Source organism: Pagrus pagrus (genome assembly GCF_965226575.1).
Source record: "Pagrus pagrus genome assembly, chromosome: 15".
NCBI classification, from domain to species: domain Eukaryota; kingdom Metazoa; phylum Chordata; class Actinopteri; order Spariformes; family Sparidae; genus Pagrus; species Pagrus pagrus.
The window spans coordinates 20882777-20900567 of record NC_140199.1 but is presented as its reverse complement, the minus strand read 5'-3'; the positions used below and the strand labels follow the sequence as shown (position 1 = coordinate 20900567).

The window sequence follows — 17791 nt, the reverse complement described above, 5'->3', positions numbered from 1 at the left end:
TCTGTGCTCTCACTGCGCCGCTGTTCACTATTTATGAAATCTCCATGCAGCGAGGAAGCAGAGAGATGGTCGGATGAGCTTGCTCATGGCTTTTGGACTCCTAAGGAAATCAACTGCTCAGACTCACACGGTCATTAGTGATACTCCTGCGAGCACACCAATAATCCATGAGGTGGAATCAGAGACTGAGAGACGCAGCCAGACAACAGTGTACAAACGTGAATCTGATTCTCACGAGACGTAATTTCAATAAATCTGTATAACCTTATCTATTTCAATGTATTACCTCCGTCCTCATTACTTGAACTACTGACACTAATCAGTAAAATGCTATCTACGTTAATTAAATGTCAGTTCAAGGAGCACATAAAAGCAAAAGAGAACTTTCCCAAAAGATTAAAGTCAGAGTGCACAATGAGGAATATTCGCCTTTGAACAATTTCAGACAAAAGGAACGAGCTGTCAAACATCCACCAAAGATAATTTTTCTAATGCAAAAGCCTAGCACAGCCAATACACACTACAAAGGCAGCACGGGGGTCTCTATCATCTAGAAATAGATTTATCCACTTCATCTTCTTTGTTGTTCTTCTGAGCTCCATCCTCTTTATTTGACACATCTCTTCAGACTTTGTGTGGCTTTTATGACCACGCTCGCTCTGACATGTTTACAGTAGCACTAACATCCTGTCAGGAAACACATCACCTACTTCAAGGAATGGACTGACATTTTGAAAAACATGCTTGTTCGCTTTCTTGCCGTTGTTGTTGTTGCGGTTCAATCAGTTGATGAGATAGACAATTTCTCGTGTTCACTGTCTCCCCGGAGTCTTCACTTCCCTCGCAGCCAATTAAGAAATCATCTGACATGTTACTCAAGTGAAATCGAACTTAAATAAGCAGGATGTAACGAGTTAATTAGCTATACAGGCACTTGCAGGCAGATTTTGTTACCTTTGGATGGAGCCAGGGTAGCTGTTTTCCTTGGTTTCAAGTCTTTAAGCTTAGCTAACAGTTTGCTGACTGTAGTTTCACACTGACAAAAACTGGTGTCAATTGTCTCATCTCGCAATGGGCAAGAAAGTGAAAAAGCTATGTCTTTAATCCGAGGCTTTAGTGAAAAAGAGTGAAGATGTTTTCCATGTAGTGTGATGCACAATGTCAGCAGGGAAGCTTAGAGAATATATCTGCCGCCAGTGGCGACACCAAGCACTATATCCTGCAGGCTTAATTGTGCTCTTCCCCCCTGCTGGTTTGCCCCAGGCTGCACCATCACAACCCCCACCCATCCTCTACAACAGGCTCTTCTCCATCTCTAAACAAGAGAAGGAAAAACAGTACTGCTCTTATACAGCATGACCAACATACCCAACGCACTGCAATAAACAACGGGCTGAAAATAATCTCAGTGTGGCAATACCTTCCAAATGTACACAATTAATCGTCAGTGCCGACTTTTTAAGCAAGCAAAGACTGGATAAAATGTGTCTGTTAATCAGAACTGCTCTTCACACGCCATGCATGGCTGCTCCCGTTTGTTCCTCCTTTGCCTTAGACAACAGAAACCCTCTCCAAATTAATCTCAAGCGTCACATGCTCAGCTAACTTGATTTCTGCTGCAGTGGTAACAGAAATGGCTGCGACATGTTTCTCTCCTCCATGTCTCTTCCTGCTACCTAACTTGAAAAGGAAGGTGTATGGGTGAACGAGGACAGAAAGGCTGTGAAAACAAAGTTCAGGAGGTTGTGAAGGTTTGGAGGAGCAGATGGGTTGATCGATGGGATTGCAGCTCTGACACATTCAGTCACACATGCATTATATAACAAATGTCTGTCAGAGATATCACAACAGACAAACAATAAGACAGTGAACAAAATAAGAAAGTGGCGTGAACAGATGTTGCTCGACTGTGCAGCGGAAGGAAGGAGGATAATAATAGAGCATCGCACAGAGGATCCTAGGAGGGAATCGAACTACATTTTCATCTACATTTCTCTTTACAGAACTGATTTGTGGAAAATCATGCATTTGAGACACCTCAAAAAGTAAACAGTAGTAGAACAAGTAGAGCTGCTGAAGGTCAAAATATTTGCGAGATGGCTTTGTGCATCTTTGCCACAAGCAAAGTCTTGCATCTGGACCATATGTAATCGTGGCAGGCACTGTAATGCCCGCCGGTACAGTAAAATGATGCTGTGTGGTGCAACACCGCAGTCAATGTCAGTGGGTCCGTGGTTACATTGTTTGTCATTTTGAAGTGGTTTGTTATTATAAAAGCTACAGCATAAAACCACATTTGAATCTCTGTATTAGAGCCAACAATGGAAACAGCTTTACTGCGAATAAGGCCATCAAATCTCTCTGAGCAGGCCTCTATCCAACAAAATCGTATATTCCAGTCATGCACGGTGAACAGTTTGTTTGCAAGTGATTGTATTTTGTTTATGTTCATGTTTCACGCAGCATTGCAACCTTTCTTTTGAATGGGGGTCATAAAAAATGTTGACTTCAACGTATTGAAACATGACATCTTGTGGAACACTGGAGCATTTGTTCCAGGGATGATTTATCCTCGGGGCAGAGCGACAGGTTTAAAACAAGCATAAATGAACAGCTGAAGAATTAGTCATCATCTCTTTACTGTCAGCCTCTGGACAACATGAGTCACTGATGCTGATGAGAAGTGTGCTGAGCCTGGACCTACTCACAGTTTACAATATGTTTACTGCCCTGTGTTATGATCTGTGAGTAAGTGAGCCATTTTGGTCACTAGTGAGTAATAAATGCTTGTTTGTACAATTGATGTGATACAATATCTGCCTTTACATCTATTTGTTTGGTCAGAGAAACAGTATATTAACATTACTTTTTTATTTATTTTACCTGGTATATTATTATCAGGGTCATGTGTTTGCCTCCTATTGGCTTTTGCTCCTTTATAAGTGAGGTTGCATCATGTTGTTTGGAGCCCTGATGAAGACCTAGTGGTCGAAACATATTGGTTGTTTTTTAGTGACATAGCCACTGTGATAAAGCCCTGTTGATAGTTTCTCCCTCCTTTCATTTTGTGATCCCATTCTAACAAGAAAATAGAAGCAGCATTCATTAGCTCAACAAATATTTGAAACACACTCAGTGTGGCTTAGTTAGCCAGTCAAAGTGCAAAATGTGATCAGTTCCATTAATTTCATCTTAAAGCAGCACTAAAAGTCAATTTTTGACCAATTAGCGGCAAAAGAAACAAGCTGTTAACAGAAAAACGAAATTGTATCCCCTTGTATAGTTGTCATAATGAAAGTATTAGCAAAAATGTTTGTATTTACAGACACTGAGCAACATTACCTTCAATTTGGAGTTGTGTTTCTGGCTTCTAGATAAATTTAAATCTAATGTTCACTCGCCTCTTGGCTCTGTTTTGGACTCCACCAATTCCTGAGTGAAATAAACGGCTCTGTTCACTAGCTAGTTGCTAACTTTGCTAACTAATGTTTTTTTCCACTAAAAACAAGGTTGGTGAGGGCAATAAGAATGAAACAAAACATTAAAGTTGCGGGCTGTTATGAAAAGCCAAAAAATGCTACTATCAGTTGTCTAGTTCATCAGTATAAGCACCCTTTTGACATGCAAGTACTCATCGGATCCATTACGAATATAAAAATATTGATTAAGGCAGCTTTAACAAAAGGTAAATGGAGTGCATTCATATTGGGCTTTTCTAGTCTTAGTTACCGACCATTCAAAAATCTTTAAAATAGACATCAGCATTCCCAAATTCACACACACATTCATACACTGGGGGCAGAAGCTATCATGCAAGGCGATACCTGCTCATCAGGAGCAATGAACATATTCACACACAGATAGAACAGCCAGTGGGAGCAATTTGGGGTTCAGTACCTTGCCCAAGGACACTTTGACAAGCAGACTGCACGGCCCGGGATCAAATCATTAGCCTTCATCAGTGGATGACCCAGTCTGTCTCCTGAGCCACAACCACCCCTTAATCAAGTTACTAGTACGGTGATACAGTGGTTATAAATCAGGTATAACTCAATATAGTATGACTCAATATTTGGAAGTTAAAACAACACTGACATACTTCCCAACTTCTATACTCCCCTAATATAATGGGTGAGGGTCACTACAGGTGCTTGAAGTGGGGGTGATGGGATATATACAAGTGCCAGAAAAGGCTAAAGGAAGCTTAGATTTTTCTGGGAATGTATTATGATTGAATGTAAATGTAAATGGAGAGGAGTAGGATTGCCTCGAACAAATCGGGAGAGGAGGCACAGGGATATGACAGCGGTGCTCAACTTTATAAAACTAGGTCAGCTGATACACTTTTCTCCCAAATCACTGCTAAAACTACAGGCCTGAGATATAGATAGAGCTGACTTTCTTTTTTTATTCTTCCACACTTACACTCTTGACACTTGGCACAAATGCAAGTGTCAAGAACACAGTCTCATCTCTCTTTCTTGGACTATTTCTCTGTTATATTAACGATGACTGCACTCGCTGTTCAGACTGCAGAAAAATAGGAGACCATAATAATGTTTTGCAAGATTTACACTACTTAATAGCGGTCACTGGAGGCCTGTGTGAATCAGTATCACAAGCTGCCATCTACCCATCCTCTCCTATCAAGATGCCCATAAAAGCCTAATTACTTGCACACCCCCATTTACACTTTGCTCTCCCTGTTCCTGAGCACCACTCTTCTGTGGCCACACAGACAATGATGTGCTGCGTATGGCCACAGCAGAGCTTGGATTAATTACGCGGATGTAGGAGTCATCACTTCACAACTTCTAATTAACAGCAGATAAAAGGAGTGAGAAGGAGAAAGGGATGACAGCAGGACAGGATCTGGCATGAAACTGGCAGGATTTCCATTACAAGGAAGAGTGAGCACCGAGAACAGAGCAGCTATAATTCAGTTAACGCTTTTCTCTACTATTAATTCTGAGAAACAGGAGCAATGTGACAATACTGAGCTGAGGCAACCAATATTACCTAAGAGATACAGATGTGCCACTTGTGCCAATGTACACAGTTCACATTTGTACACGTCATATTGACATTTACACAAAAAGTGTCATTTCATGTTCGCATTACATGTTCATTACCTGGCTTTCATATCCGTAGGTTGAGGGGATGGTGGTCGAGTTACAGGAGAGAAGGCTGGGACCACAGGTCGAGACTGCATTACAACTAGGGATAGGCACCGAGCTCAGTAAAAATAAATCTGTGGCAAATGTTGGTACCTAAAGTCACATCTTTAGATTAAAGTTATAAAGATTTACACGTCAACCCATTCACATCTTCTACACCTTTATGTAATTAATTAGCTAGTTGTTGGAGATAACTGGGCTTTTCTCACTGTCTTGGTTGACGTTATCCTAGCATTTTTACTAGCGTAAGCCAAAGGTCTGCAACTGGCTCTATCCGAAATACCTTACCAACATGCCATCTACTGTTTGTTACTGATGTTTCTTTTGACAGTTATTAATATTCATTTTTATATAATCTGATCATTTTCTAATTTTAGTCCAGTTATCCAGATCTTTGAACAGCTTCCTCCTGAAGCAATGCTGGTCACATTTGGTGACTTATTTTGAAATGAAATTACATTTTTGTTGTTACAGAGAGAGTAAAGTACCGAAAAAAGGTAGCATTGAGAACCGGTACAGAATTCCAGTTATCTGTATCGGTTCAAATGTGAACGGTACCCAATGTATTAATGTCCCAAGACCTAGGGACAATTTCCAGCTGTGTTTGCGGTGACAAAAACAGGTCTATTATGCCAAAAATTAATGTTTTCCTTACCCTAACCAAGTGTTTTTTGTGCCTAAACCTAAACAGAGTGATAAGCACAGCGCTGTCACAAAATAAAATTGAAAATTTACCCCCAAAAAATGTAATGTTGTGACAGAAATCTGAAGATATCTGTGGTTTTCAGAAACATACATTTATTCTGGCAAATATTTATGCTTTCCATCAAGTCAAGTGTCTCTGTGCGAGACGTACAGAGGTGGTCTTGTAAGAAATATCCTGAATCTTCCTGTAGCCACTGAACTGACGGTCTCAGTTGCTCCTCTCTTCTCCCCATGGTACTAATCTCCACCACTCTGGATGACACTTAGAGTACAGATGAGCAGCTGATAGAGACAAGACTGGAGGTTTTCTTCTTTAGAAGTGGTATAGCTGATTTGCAGCTCCTCCAGTCCACTGGGCACAAGCGGGATGTCAGGAGCAGGTGTGTGATGATCTATGCATCCTTCTCAATTATAGATGTGACGTTACGCAACAGACGCTGCTCCTACTGTACTGGAGATGGCAAAAAAGCCTAAAATACGCTTGTTCTGAGGAGCCTTGCTCGCACCACTTGGACGGAACATGAAACTTGAATTGTTGAGCTCAAACACTGTTTTTTTTTTTAAATTATATTATGGCTGGTTGGACTATGATTTAGGTGACGACTCATCTGTAACCTTTCTGGCATGACAACACTCAAATCTTATAGAGCTGTAACAAAAACATAAATGAATCTAATGCATTTTAAACATTTCTAACCAAATTAAAAAGGTTTTCCTGTCAAATCTCTGCTGGTACTTTAATGAATCTGTATTTACTTTCTTCAAACCCAAAAGACAGCATTAGAAATGTCTCTTGCACTGAGCTGTGTGTTTGTTTCTTTCCACAGTCCCTTTGGCCGACTGAGACTGAGAGCTGAAGCAGGAGAATTTGCTGTTCAGTGCTCGTTTCTCTGCAGAGACGATGCCTCAGTTCCTCTGCTGATGGGTACGACTCCACAGTCATTGATACATAAATACCCACAAGTGGAAAATAACTGTATTTTTCTGAGTTATCCCAGCCAGACATGTAAGATCTTGTCAGGAGCACCGTTAGGATTTGGTACGTAAGCCTACCCACAGACTCATAAATATGTGTCCCAGTACCATATAACCCATTTACATCAAATATTTAGTACATCATGATGATCAAGTCCTCTGGGGATATGTTTTCTCGTATGTTATGCATATCACTAAAACATGTGACATGGTTTTAAAAATGGATGCATAAAGAAAGAAGAACATTATAGATGAAAGTCTGCATGGGGAATTAATTGTTTTCCTAAACACTGCACTGTTGTTGTCTCCTTCTTTTGTCTTTTTGTTCTGACTGCGCATGGGAGTGTGTGCAAATTTGAGTGAAACAGTGACTCTGTTTGCAAATGTATATGATCGTGCCCCTTGACTGAACACAGGCCTACGCGGTAAGACTTGTGCCTGGTCTGTGCGTGCAGTTGCTTGGCTTGAATAAGGGCGACAGATGTGGAGGAAGTTAATGGAGGTTACACATAGAGGTTACATGATAGTTCTACATCCAGGTAACACAAACAATTGTTTTCTACCCACTGAATAAATCAATTTATCTCTGTGGCTGTGACAAAAGACCAACTGAAATGCCAGCGCTGCTCCATTGTTATGCACGATTTACACACCATCAGGTAAAAGAATTATAGATTTTAAAGAACTTTTAATCTTACGCTATTAAAGATCATCAGTCTGTGACTGATTCTGTTTCTTCTCGCTTCTATTTGAACTACTGGTTGACTACATTTCCCAGAGTGCCTTCCCCAAACCTCAGACAACATGCTCAAAGTTGTGAAACTCAGCTGCGGACTAGTCTTCAAAAAGGGTGAATAACAGCTCTTCTATGTGAGAACAAGTTTGAGCTATACCCTTCACTCACAATGCAACATCTAACAGAATGGCTGCAATGCATTCTGGTCTTGTGCAACTGGTTTTGTTCTCTTATTAATGGTTTAACTGTAGTTTGTAGTCTCTCTGTAGTCTGTGTGCAGGCTGGATTTAACCGTAAGGACCCGAGCAAGCGAGAGCGTGTATCTGCATAACTATCCCCGTACTTCTCCTCAGCTCCAGCTGCGTTGAAAGGAGACGTTCTCTTCGTCACTCACAGCAAGCCCATACCTTGCCCATCCCTTCCAGCTGTCCTGCAAGCCAGCAATGAATGTGTACATAGGCCCTCTACAACCTGCTCCACTGTTGCATCTCACCATGTCCAACTGTGAGCTTAAAATAGAATCCGACCTCATTTCATGCCTCCTGAAGCTCTAAATTTGCACCAGAGGGGACGTTACATTTGTGATAGATAGTGCGAGTAAATTAGGAAAAGAACAAAGTCTGTTTGTCTGACGAATATTGCACTTCTCAGCGGGAAACAACAAACCTAAAGCGACTATTTTTATAGGCAAAGGACAAGCCTAATCTTAGAGAGCGCCATTTCTTACTATGAAGATCTGGAGTGAAACAAATTTTTCTACCTGAACTTGTGACCAGCCAGGCAAAATGTAGCAGGAAATACCACAGAAGAAGTTTTGGCCATCTGCCATGTGTTTATGTGTCTGTCTGTCTGTCTGTCTGTCTGTGGATACATTTCTTTTACAACTTAATAGCATCATAACTATGCGAGATGAGAGAATATTTTAGCAAAACACACACATACTGCATGCCAATACTAACATGGATAAAAAGTTGACCATGTGAAGATGTTTAGGCATATTTAATAAATCTGGCACAGTTTACCTATTGCTGCTGCAAGTGAAGATGGTGATTAGATGTTGTGTTACAGAAAGCTACTGAAACTTGTGAGAAAAATAGTCATACATCCTGTCATTGTGTTACAAATGTATGGTATTAAAGTGGACCTAAATTGCTGAGGACCCCATAGAACCCCCTTAAGGATGTCTTGGGGTCCCCAAACCTAACTTTGAGAACCACTGTTTGATTTAATGAATGCAGAAGACCAAGATAAGCAATCAAAAACATTAACCAGTAAGATAACTGAAGAGAAAATGAACTAAAACAAGATCAAGTAAATGTCCAAAAACATTTGACTCAAGACGATGTTAAGTGGTATCATTTTAGCTAAAAATGGTTCTTCGGTCTGTCTTGGGGAAACACTCCTAATTTAAAAAGACATTTTTACCTTCCATTTTTCCTGCATGTGAAAAGATTTCCCTGGTATCTTTAAGACTTAACCTGCAGCAGCAATATCAAACTCAATTTCTGTTCAGGCTAAGCCTGAAAAAGGATATTCATTCATGTTTTATTAATCATGATGTGGCTCGGTCTTATAAGATAACATTTTGTTCGAATTCAGCAGAAGTAATCCCCCTGGTGGATGGACATAAATGAGATGTCAGAGTTTCTGCAGCACTGATAGTATCAATGCTCTGCTGCTTCATATCAAAGCTGAGCAGTGGATGTCTCACGGATTTTGCTCTCAGTTGTCAAACATCTGCTTCCTTGATTGAAGATAGATGGTGGAGCTGAGCAATATATCTATATTATATCACTATCATGATATATAACATTTAAATGTTGTCGTTTCCTGATTTTAAAAGGTGCTTTGCAGTAAAGTGATGTAATTTTCTAAACTTACCAGACTGTAAAAAATGTAACTGTGTTAATACTTTAACTACCAATAGTCATCCCCACAATTTTGTTGCAATATTGATATTGAGGTATTTGGTAAAATATATATATATATATATAACAATTTTCAGAATGTCTGTATTTGGCATTGATGACTGCATGCACTCATCCTGGCACGGACTCCACAAGTTTGTGCAAATCCCAAAAACATGAATATATGATATAATAACACATAATGACACCAAACACACTTCATTGCTTTGCAAGAACATCTTCCCTGCACAGTCACCTGACCTCAGCCCTGTTAAACATTTATGGGGGCACTTAAAGACTGAAAAAGCCGAGCAAGAAGCTTTGTGGAACACTGTAAAATCATGCTGGGATAACATGAGTCATCACATTTTGCACAAACTTGTGGAGTCCATACCAGCACAAGTGCATACTGTCATTAAAGCAAAAGTGGGACGTACCACATACTGAGATATTCTGAAATTCATGGACATTTTTCAAACATTCAACTTCTCACTCAAATTGTTAAGCTGATATTATCATTTGTAATGAACGAAAGTGTTTCAGTCAAAACTAATGCAAAAACATTTAGACTAGTGGACTTTTTGACCCTACTGCCATGGTTTTGGTCAATTATTTCCTGTTTTATTTTGTAGTTGTATCCTCTCGTTTCTTGTTGTCACTTTCTTCTTTCTGCTCACCTGTGTTCCCAGTGTTCTGTTTCCATCCTGTGTTCCTGGTGCTCCTCCCCAGGCTGATTTTCGCCCCACACCTGTCTCACATCAGCCTCGTTAGTGCTGACTTGTTCCCAGTGTCTCTCCACCTGCTCCTCATCCCCTCGTTAGTTTGGCTTATGTTTAAGCCTGTGTTGTTCCCTCACTCTGTGTTGGTTTGTCTGTTTTCAACCATGTGTCTCCTGTTTTCCTGTATTGTCCTTTGCCTGCCTTTTTATTGTTTCCACTTTCGGATTTGGGACTTCTGCTGATTAAAGCTTGCTTTTGGTTTACTACCTGCCTGCCTGTGTGTGTTTTGTGTTTGGGTCCTTTCTGTGTAGCTGTGACACCTACTGTCATGTATTGCGATATATATCACCCAGCCATACTAGAACAAATCGTTAGCCATAAGTTTAAATCTTCTGTGCAAAAAGAGAAGAAGAATGCTAAATCTCAAAGAAAAAATGAGTGAAAGGTATTTGTATGATTGAGATATTGAAGCTCAATATATTATCTACAGTGACCTTTCTCCAGCAACCAGTGACCTTTTCTTTGATAGAGACATCAATCCCTCCATCTACGGCCATTTTCAAACTGCAGTAAGAGTGTTTTTATCCTCAGGTAGAGTATGTGTGCTGATCTTCACTGAGAGGAGGATTGATTACTGGCATTTGGGCTGAATCTCTGGCAGATTGAGAGAAAGGAGAGAGATGCCCGAGAGAAGTCTGAGACAAGAATCGAACAGAAGACATTGCACGTGCAGGCAGTCAGCTGAGCACATCCAGAGCTGGGTCCAATCATGCTAAACACAGCCTGAATGTAAACCTGTGGCAACATGTGATTAAAGGGACAAACCTGCCATATAATCCGCTTATATCTATATCCATCAAAAGCAAAATTCTTGCTTCATCCTGCTTTGAGTTTGCACCTCACAGGGGAGAGATGCTCAGATGCAGGTTTGATAAACAAGACAGGTCTTCATGTTGTATCTGGCTGTGTTACACATGCAGACAGTTATACTCGAGGGGCTATTACAGCATCCTGCATGTTTGTGTTCCCCGCAGTCTCATATTCATGATACTCAGATGATCTATCAAGTCGCACGGAGCAGCTGAGTCACACAGCCACCTCTCATCCACAGCCCAAATCATGCCTCACTACCAGCTCCTCTTTCCCCCTCACTCTGGTTAATCCTGTGTGAAAGAGCATGTGTGCCAGCGTGTAAAGGCTGGTGGCAAATGAAATAAACCTGCAACTCTTTGCACTCCACTGAGAAGTACTCAGCCTCCCACCTCTCCTGAAATTGGCTGCCCTCAGCATTAGCCCGCCGTTCTCCAGCCATTACCCGCTGCTTTCTAGTTGCCAGTGGGTCCTGAGTAGTCATGTTGTGTGTGCCGGAGCGGCCTGTGGGCTGATTCCGTTCAACGCATGGCATGCAATCGTGTGCAATGTATGACGATACTTTGCTACAGTAGTTGACAGCTGCAACTGCTGTAGGTGGTCCAGAAGGAACTGAGAACTAGGCGGACGTGGATCATTTCTGTTCATTATCTTATTTTTTGGTTTGATAGAAACAGAAGCAAAGTGACAACATTTATCGGAAGGCAAAACACAACAGCACTTATTTGAGGAGCAACATTTCCACTGATTGCCTTGCACACGGACAAATGTCTGATGCAACAGTGCAACTCATCATGAAATATTGTATTCCCAATATGACTGCACTCCACAAAGCACTATTATAGGGGATAATTCGAGAAGTGACTCAACATGGATGTTGTGTGAAGTGTCGGTGTGCTTTGGGGCAAAATGGACACTTGTGTCTCATTCAGTTTGATCAGAACACAACCACTGTAACAAGCTACACTTCCACAACAGCAATTACAATTCAGTACTAATGGAAAATGAACTGTTATGTAGAATATAATGAGTTGTTTGAATCATTCTGAGTCTTTCAGGAAGTGTATGAATAACATGCACATAGAACCACTCATTTTTAGCCAGAGGTTTAATTATACTTAACACAAAGGCATCATTTACACTGGGAACATGACCCCACAACTTGTTGAAGCTTTTTGAAAGCACAATTAGTTACAATTACAAAAGTAACTTGCACCAAGAAATGTTAACTCAGAAAAGATATGAAATGAATTTAATTAAAATGAATGAATAATGCGCTATTATGCAATTTTTTCTTATTATCTACCCTGGTCTCAAACGACCCTATCATCATTACATTGCCTTAAATCGCATATGTTGAAGACTGAGACCATTTGTTCCCACAAAGTGACACCCTTGACTACACAAGTTAAACAAACTAGGTGGAAACTCCATTAATTACTGTTTACATCAAACTTGGCTTTGCTGAAATGCTTCTCAGTATTGAGAAGTCAGGAAATCGATTACCTTTAGAATTATCAAGTAAAGTAGACCATTTAATTCAAGTTTTACGAGCTAAAAAGTTTAAACAACCTAGTCTTAAATTCTTTAATTGTTAGTCTATTTCATTTGGTAATTTTGATGTAATCAGTTTCCTCGGGTGTAGAAGTACACTGTATAAAATATGAAGTACCTTTGTGTATCAAAGAACATAATACAGTTGTATAAATATATTAATCTACAGTTTCATCAGATTTAAAGGTGCTATGTTGTGCTTTTAATTTTCTTACACTGTCCATCTTTGCAGCACCTCTATTCACCCTCTGTCTGATTGTCTGTTTCAGCAACTCTCTCTTTAAAGTCCCCCCTCCCAAAAAAGCCCAGACTGCTCTGATTGGTCAGCTCTCACAGGCCAGAGCAGGCAACACCCACCATGTTACCGCATCAGCTCTGCTGTTTTATTATCAAACCACAGCTGTGCTGAAGGCTTTGCTGAGGGCGGCAACTGTTTAGCCTTCATTTAAAGGCACGGCTTGTGTGCTGACTGTGTGCTTTTATCTGAGGGTTGAGCATTTTGATTTATAGAGCAGCCATCCTCCCATTTAGTCAGGCTTTAATGGAATATTCCTCTTTACTTTACTATCCCTTCCCTTCACAGCAACACTAGTGGAACAAAAAGAAGCAGAGACAGATTCAGCTCTGGACAGCAACTGTCCTGTGATGTCTGCAGTGTTCAGCTGTTACGTATAGGTCTATGAATTTTGAAGTACCCTGGCAGCTGTTTAATATTGCAGTCACCACATCATATGAAATTTACAAAATTTTCCACCAGCTACCAACCCAAAGGCCATCCGCCAGCAAAGTCCTACTGAATGTATCCCCACCAGAGCGGCAATAACAAACAAATGAACAAACCATTGACAGTTATTAGGACTGCGGTTTGTCCCGACACCACCGCAGCAAGACAGAGCTCCTAGATAAAGCCACGGAGAAAGTACTGTAATCCATCACCCAGCCAGGATCAGCAGCAGCCACAGCCCCAGCAGCTAATGCGGTGCAAATGAACTGAAGAAGTGATGGGAGGAAATAAAAGCTGTGTTGACAACTTTTTTTTTTCTTCAAAGAATCAACTGCTCAGAGCACTGTCTGAGCCCAAGCTCAACAAGCTCCAGTGAAGCAAACACTAACTCCTCTGTCTGCTGCAACCAACAGCAACACTGCTAATTATGAGAGAGGAGGGTGTTTAAATTCAGTGAAATTAATAGTGAAGATTAGTGAGTGACAGCGAGTATGTTGAGCTCTCTTATTGTTCTGCATGTGGAGCAGCAGCCCTTTAACACCAAGTTCAGGTTCATGTAAAGGATGAAAGGATGGAAAGAAGTTGAAATGTGGGCATCAAGGTGGCTGCGTGACGCTGCCATAAATCCAAAACCAGGCGCCAAAAATGTTTAAATGTACCTCTGGTGATTGACATTAACAATGAGAAACCTGGAAATGCTTTCCCAGTTAGTACATTTACTCAAGTACTGTCCTGAAGTACAATTTTGAGGTACTTGAGTATGTCCATTTTATGCTACTTCATACTCCTTCATATACGATACCTTTAATTACTAGTTAGTTTGCAGATTAATAATACATCATCATCAAATAAATGATGATGTATTATTATGGATAAAGATTAGATTTACTTGGCAGTATGACAAAAAAAAATGCAACAGGAAACTAATGTACATATTAACCCTCAAAGAGCTAGACAGCCACTGCAGGCTGGAAATACGTATAATGTTGAATACCTTTTGGATGCATTAAAACCTCATGTAATGTCAGCTTTTCAGTGGTGTCACATGTGCACTGTTTGGGCATTCAGGGGCTCCGTAGTGATCGTGATTACACCACTTACTCTCTGAACTGTACAGGAAACTAAATATGGGACTACACCTGTTTTTCACTGACAAAAATGAGGGTAATTGAGGTTTAGTTGACAAACACCAAATTTTAACTGCCATTTTTCTTTTCTTTTAAATTCTGATATATTCATCCATTCTCGGATAAAGTGAGACTTTACATAAGCCAGACTGAATCTTAAAGGAGCACTGTGTAGTTTTGAGGACTACATTAAAATCAGAAGAGATAAAGCTGCAGTCATTGATTTTCAGCACTGAACAAACTGAATGATGAAAGCTGTTATTAAAGGACAACACAATGTAATTCTTTTACTGCAGGAAACTTCTACGTCACCAGCTTTCTCACTTCACACAGTGTTACGGGGATCTTATTACACTCTGAGGACCACTTGTTTGTTCAGTTGTGGAAATATAATAAATAAATATCTGAAACATATTTATTTCTGACTTTTATTACCTTATTAATAGTGTAGATATGACCTTTCTGGGATTGAATTTATTTTTCCAAACTGCATAGTGCACCTTTGGGGGAGGACATTTTAATCAGAAGAGAAAGATATTCATGTTTATGCCTAAACAAACTAAATAAATAAACTGTCTTTGTTTTCATTACTGAATAAACAAACTGACCTTAAAGGACAACACAATTTCATACTGTTTTACTTTGTTTATATGTGGCGGACCCTGCTACATTTCTAGCTTCAAACAGTGTTCTGGGACCTTATTTTCCTCTGAGAGCAGCTTGTTTATTCAATTATGGACAAAATAAATATTTCTGAGTTTGTATTATTCAACTTATTAATATCGTAAATATTAAAACTATGAGTTTGACTTTCATCTACAAAACTAAATAGTGCCCCTTTAAGGTTCTCCGGAATCAAATGATGTATGGCTCTTGATGCTGACTGTTCACTAACGGTCTTTGAGGGTCAATGCAGCAATAATTATAATTAGTTTTTTTCATAATTCAGCCTTTACTATTTGAACTTTAAGTATATTTCGATGTTGATACTTTTATGTATGGCTTTTACTGCTAACAAAGTATTTCCACACTGTGGTATTACTAATTTTACGCACTAGATCTGATACTTCTTCCACCACTGTCCACACAGTTTAGTATGCACATTATTCTCTCCCATGCTGTTATTAAACCTGTGTTCCCAGTCCTCTCACTTCATCCTCCCACACACAGCCCGACCATGTCAGCTGGAGCACGCCACCCAGCTGCAGTGTGTGTTTACTCACTCTTGTAGCTCGCACTCCAGGGCTGATATCCATAATACCCGGTGATCCTCAGTATTCGCTCCTCTATGGACGCGCTGTTGATGTCCTCGACTGAGCGGGAGGACTTGAGGTCCTCCTTGATGGCCTCGTCCACCACCAGGTACTTGAGCTGTCTGAGCTGAGGGCTGATGTCCGAAAGCCTTCTGGGGCTCACGTCGGGCGACTTGCGCATCCCGCTGTAGGAAGAGGGAGCAAGAGAGGGGGTGGCTGCGTTAGAAGACAAAGTGAGACCACCTGGATAAGGAGAAAGGTATAGCGTGTGAACCTTGTATGTGCCTGGATGAGACAAGAGTCCTTCTTGGCTACACCAGCAGAGTCAGTGCCGTGTGTCCCACAGAGACCGGCGTTAGGGGCCCCTGCAGCTCCTCGCTTGTACAGTACAGAAATCATCATCCTTCACTGGCCCTGCGCCGGCACAACATCAGTGTGAGAGACACTAAGCCAAAGTGACTGCTCCTGCGACTGTTGTATACTATGCCCTGTGCAACTCCCATTATAGGCTTATAGGATTTGGAAAGTAATGAATCGATGAGTGATCTGTGGAGACGGTGGAGGAACACTTGTGACAGCTCCAGGCTTAATAGATAGGCATAAAACTGCGCACAGCGTCCTATCTCATTTATAATGCAGAGGCGATAAATACTGGTGGTTTGAGTGCAGCAGGTGAGATAAAACTCCAAATATATCGCTTAATACGGCGCAAGTAAAGCTCTGTTTGGTGTGTGAAGTGGTAAAAGTAGCGCAGAGACCTGACAGCCTCTGAGCTGTCTCTGAAACCGTCAACATGTGAAAACAAAACATGATTCACTGACCCACTCTCAGAAAACCGGTGCGTAAAATATCCCCCTGTGCAGCCAGATCCTAATCAGAGCCGCGTAATGATTTCTAATCTGGGTCACAGCAGTTACTTTAACCCTCAGTTACATTTAAATCACGAAACAAATTCACAGAGAACAACACACCACGGCTTTAATCAATATTTTAACACTTCTGCCCAATTAAGTCAATTAACTCCATCAATGCGCACGTGAAATCAAGTGCGCAACAGGTGTGGCCTGCCTCCTCTCGTTCGGCTGTATTGCATTTGTCAAAAAGTTTAAATGTCTTACATCGGCATTAAAGTAGTAGGAGGTCCAAGGTAGCACATACAGTCCCGATGGGGCCGTCCGACCCGGTCCCACACGGTGCCCTCTCCATCACCGTACATCCTCAAGGCCACTAACCGGGCAGCAACTGGGAATCTAAATCCTCATCAAGGCGGAGCCAAGTACCATCGTCCTGCTCCCTCTCACCCCCATAAACATATGCCTGCCTGCCTGGACACTACAGTGCACGAAGGGTGCGCTCTGCTCTGGATGCTGCTGCGTCCTGGAGGCACTGCAACAGCGCCATCTACCGGATTCACCTGAAATATCTTTATCTGTAAGTCTTAAATACAAAGGATGGATTGCAGCAGTGCTGACCTGTAGCAGGGGGCTCCAACCATTCTGAATTACAAAGGGTCATGCACATGAGACTTCCGATACTTATACTGTTTTCTTTCGAGGAATAATAGATATAACTGAATTTGCTGTTCAGAAGGACCCCTGGTGGCAACTGGATGTGGCTCTACACATGCATCTGCACATCTGCTGATCACAGCTGCAACAATGAGTCCATTAATCAATTAGTCGACTGAAAGAAAAGTGATATTTTTCATAAACCATTAAAGGATTTTTTTCATTTCTTTTACATTTTCTAGACAAACAATTGATCGATTATTCATAAAAAAAAAATCAGCAGATTAATCGATAATCAAAATAACCATTAGCTGCAGTCCTGCTACTGACCCAGCTCTCCCTCTCTCTCTCGTAGCTGATCTAAATGATCTGACAGCATATTTTCCTGTGGCTCGAAAGGTCACATCAGTGAGCACATGCCAATCAGCAGCAGTCATACTTTACAAATGAGCTCCTTCTGGTCCTTTTGCCTCGAGCTGTCACATTCAGACAGGCACAGCGAGTCTCCCTGACCTAAGATGAAAAAAAAACTTACT

The 17791-nt window shown here is 40.9% G+C and overlaps 1 protein-coding gene across 2 annotated transcripts in view; it reads right to left on the bottom strand.

Moving 5' to 3' along the window:
- The window catches only part of slc35f3b (solute carrier family 35 member F3b), a 59365-nt gene extending 42361 nt beyond the window's left edge, over positions 1–17004 (bottom strand). The window contains exons 1-2 of one of the 2 annotated variants that reach the window (XM_084375679.1): positions 16866–17004; positions 15718–15932 (exon numbers count right to left, since the gene is read on the bottom strand). In XM_084375679.1, coding sequence (XP_084231805.1) covers positions 15718–15932; positions 16866–16963 — 313 coding nt within the window. In that variant the 5' untranslated portion in view covers positions 16964–17004. Of the gene's footprint in view, positions 1–15717; positions 15933–16021; positions 16099–16865 lie in introns of those variants that run through there. The other variant, XM_084375680.1, reaches the window with a different exon arrangement.
- Between the last annotated feature and the right edge of the window lie 787 nt (positions 17005–17791).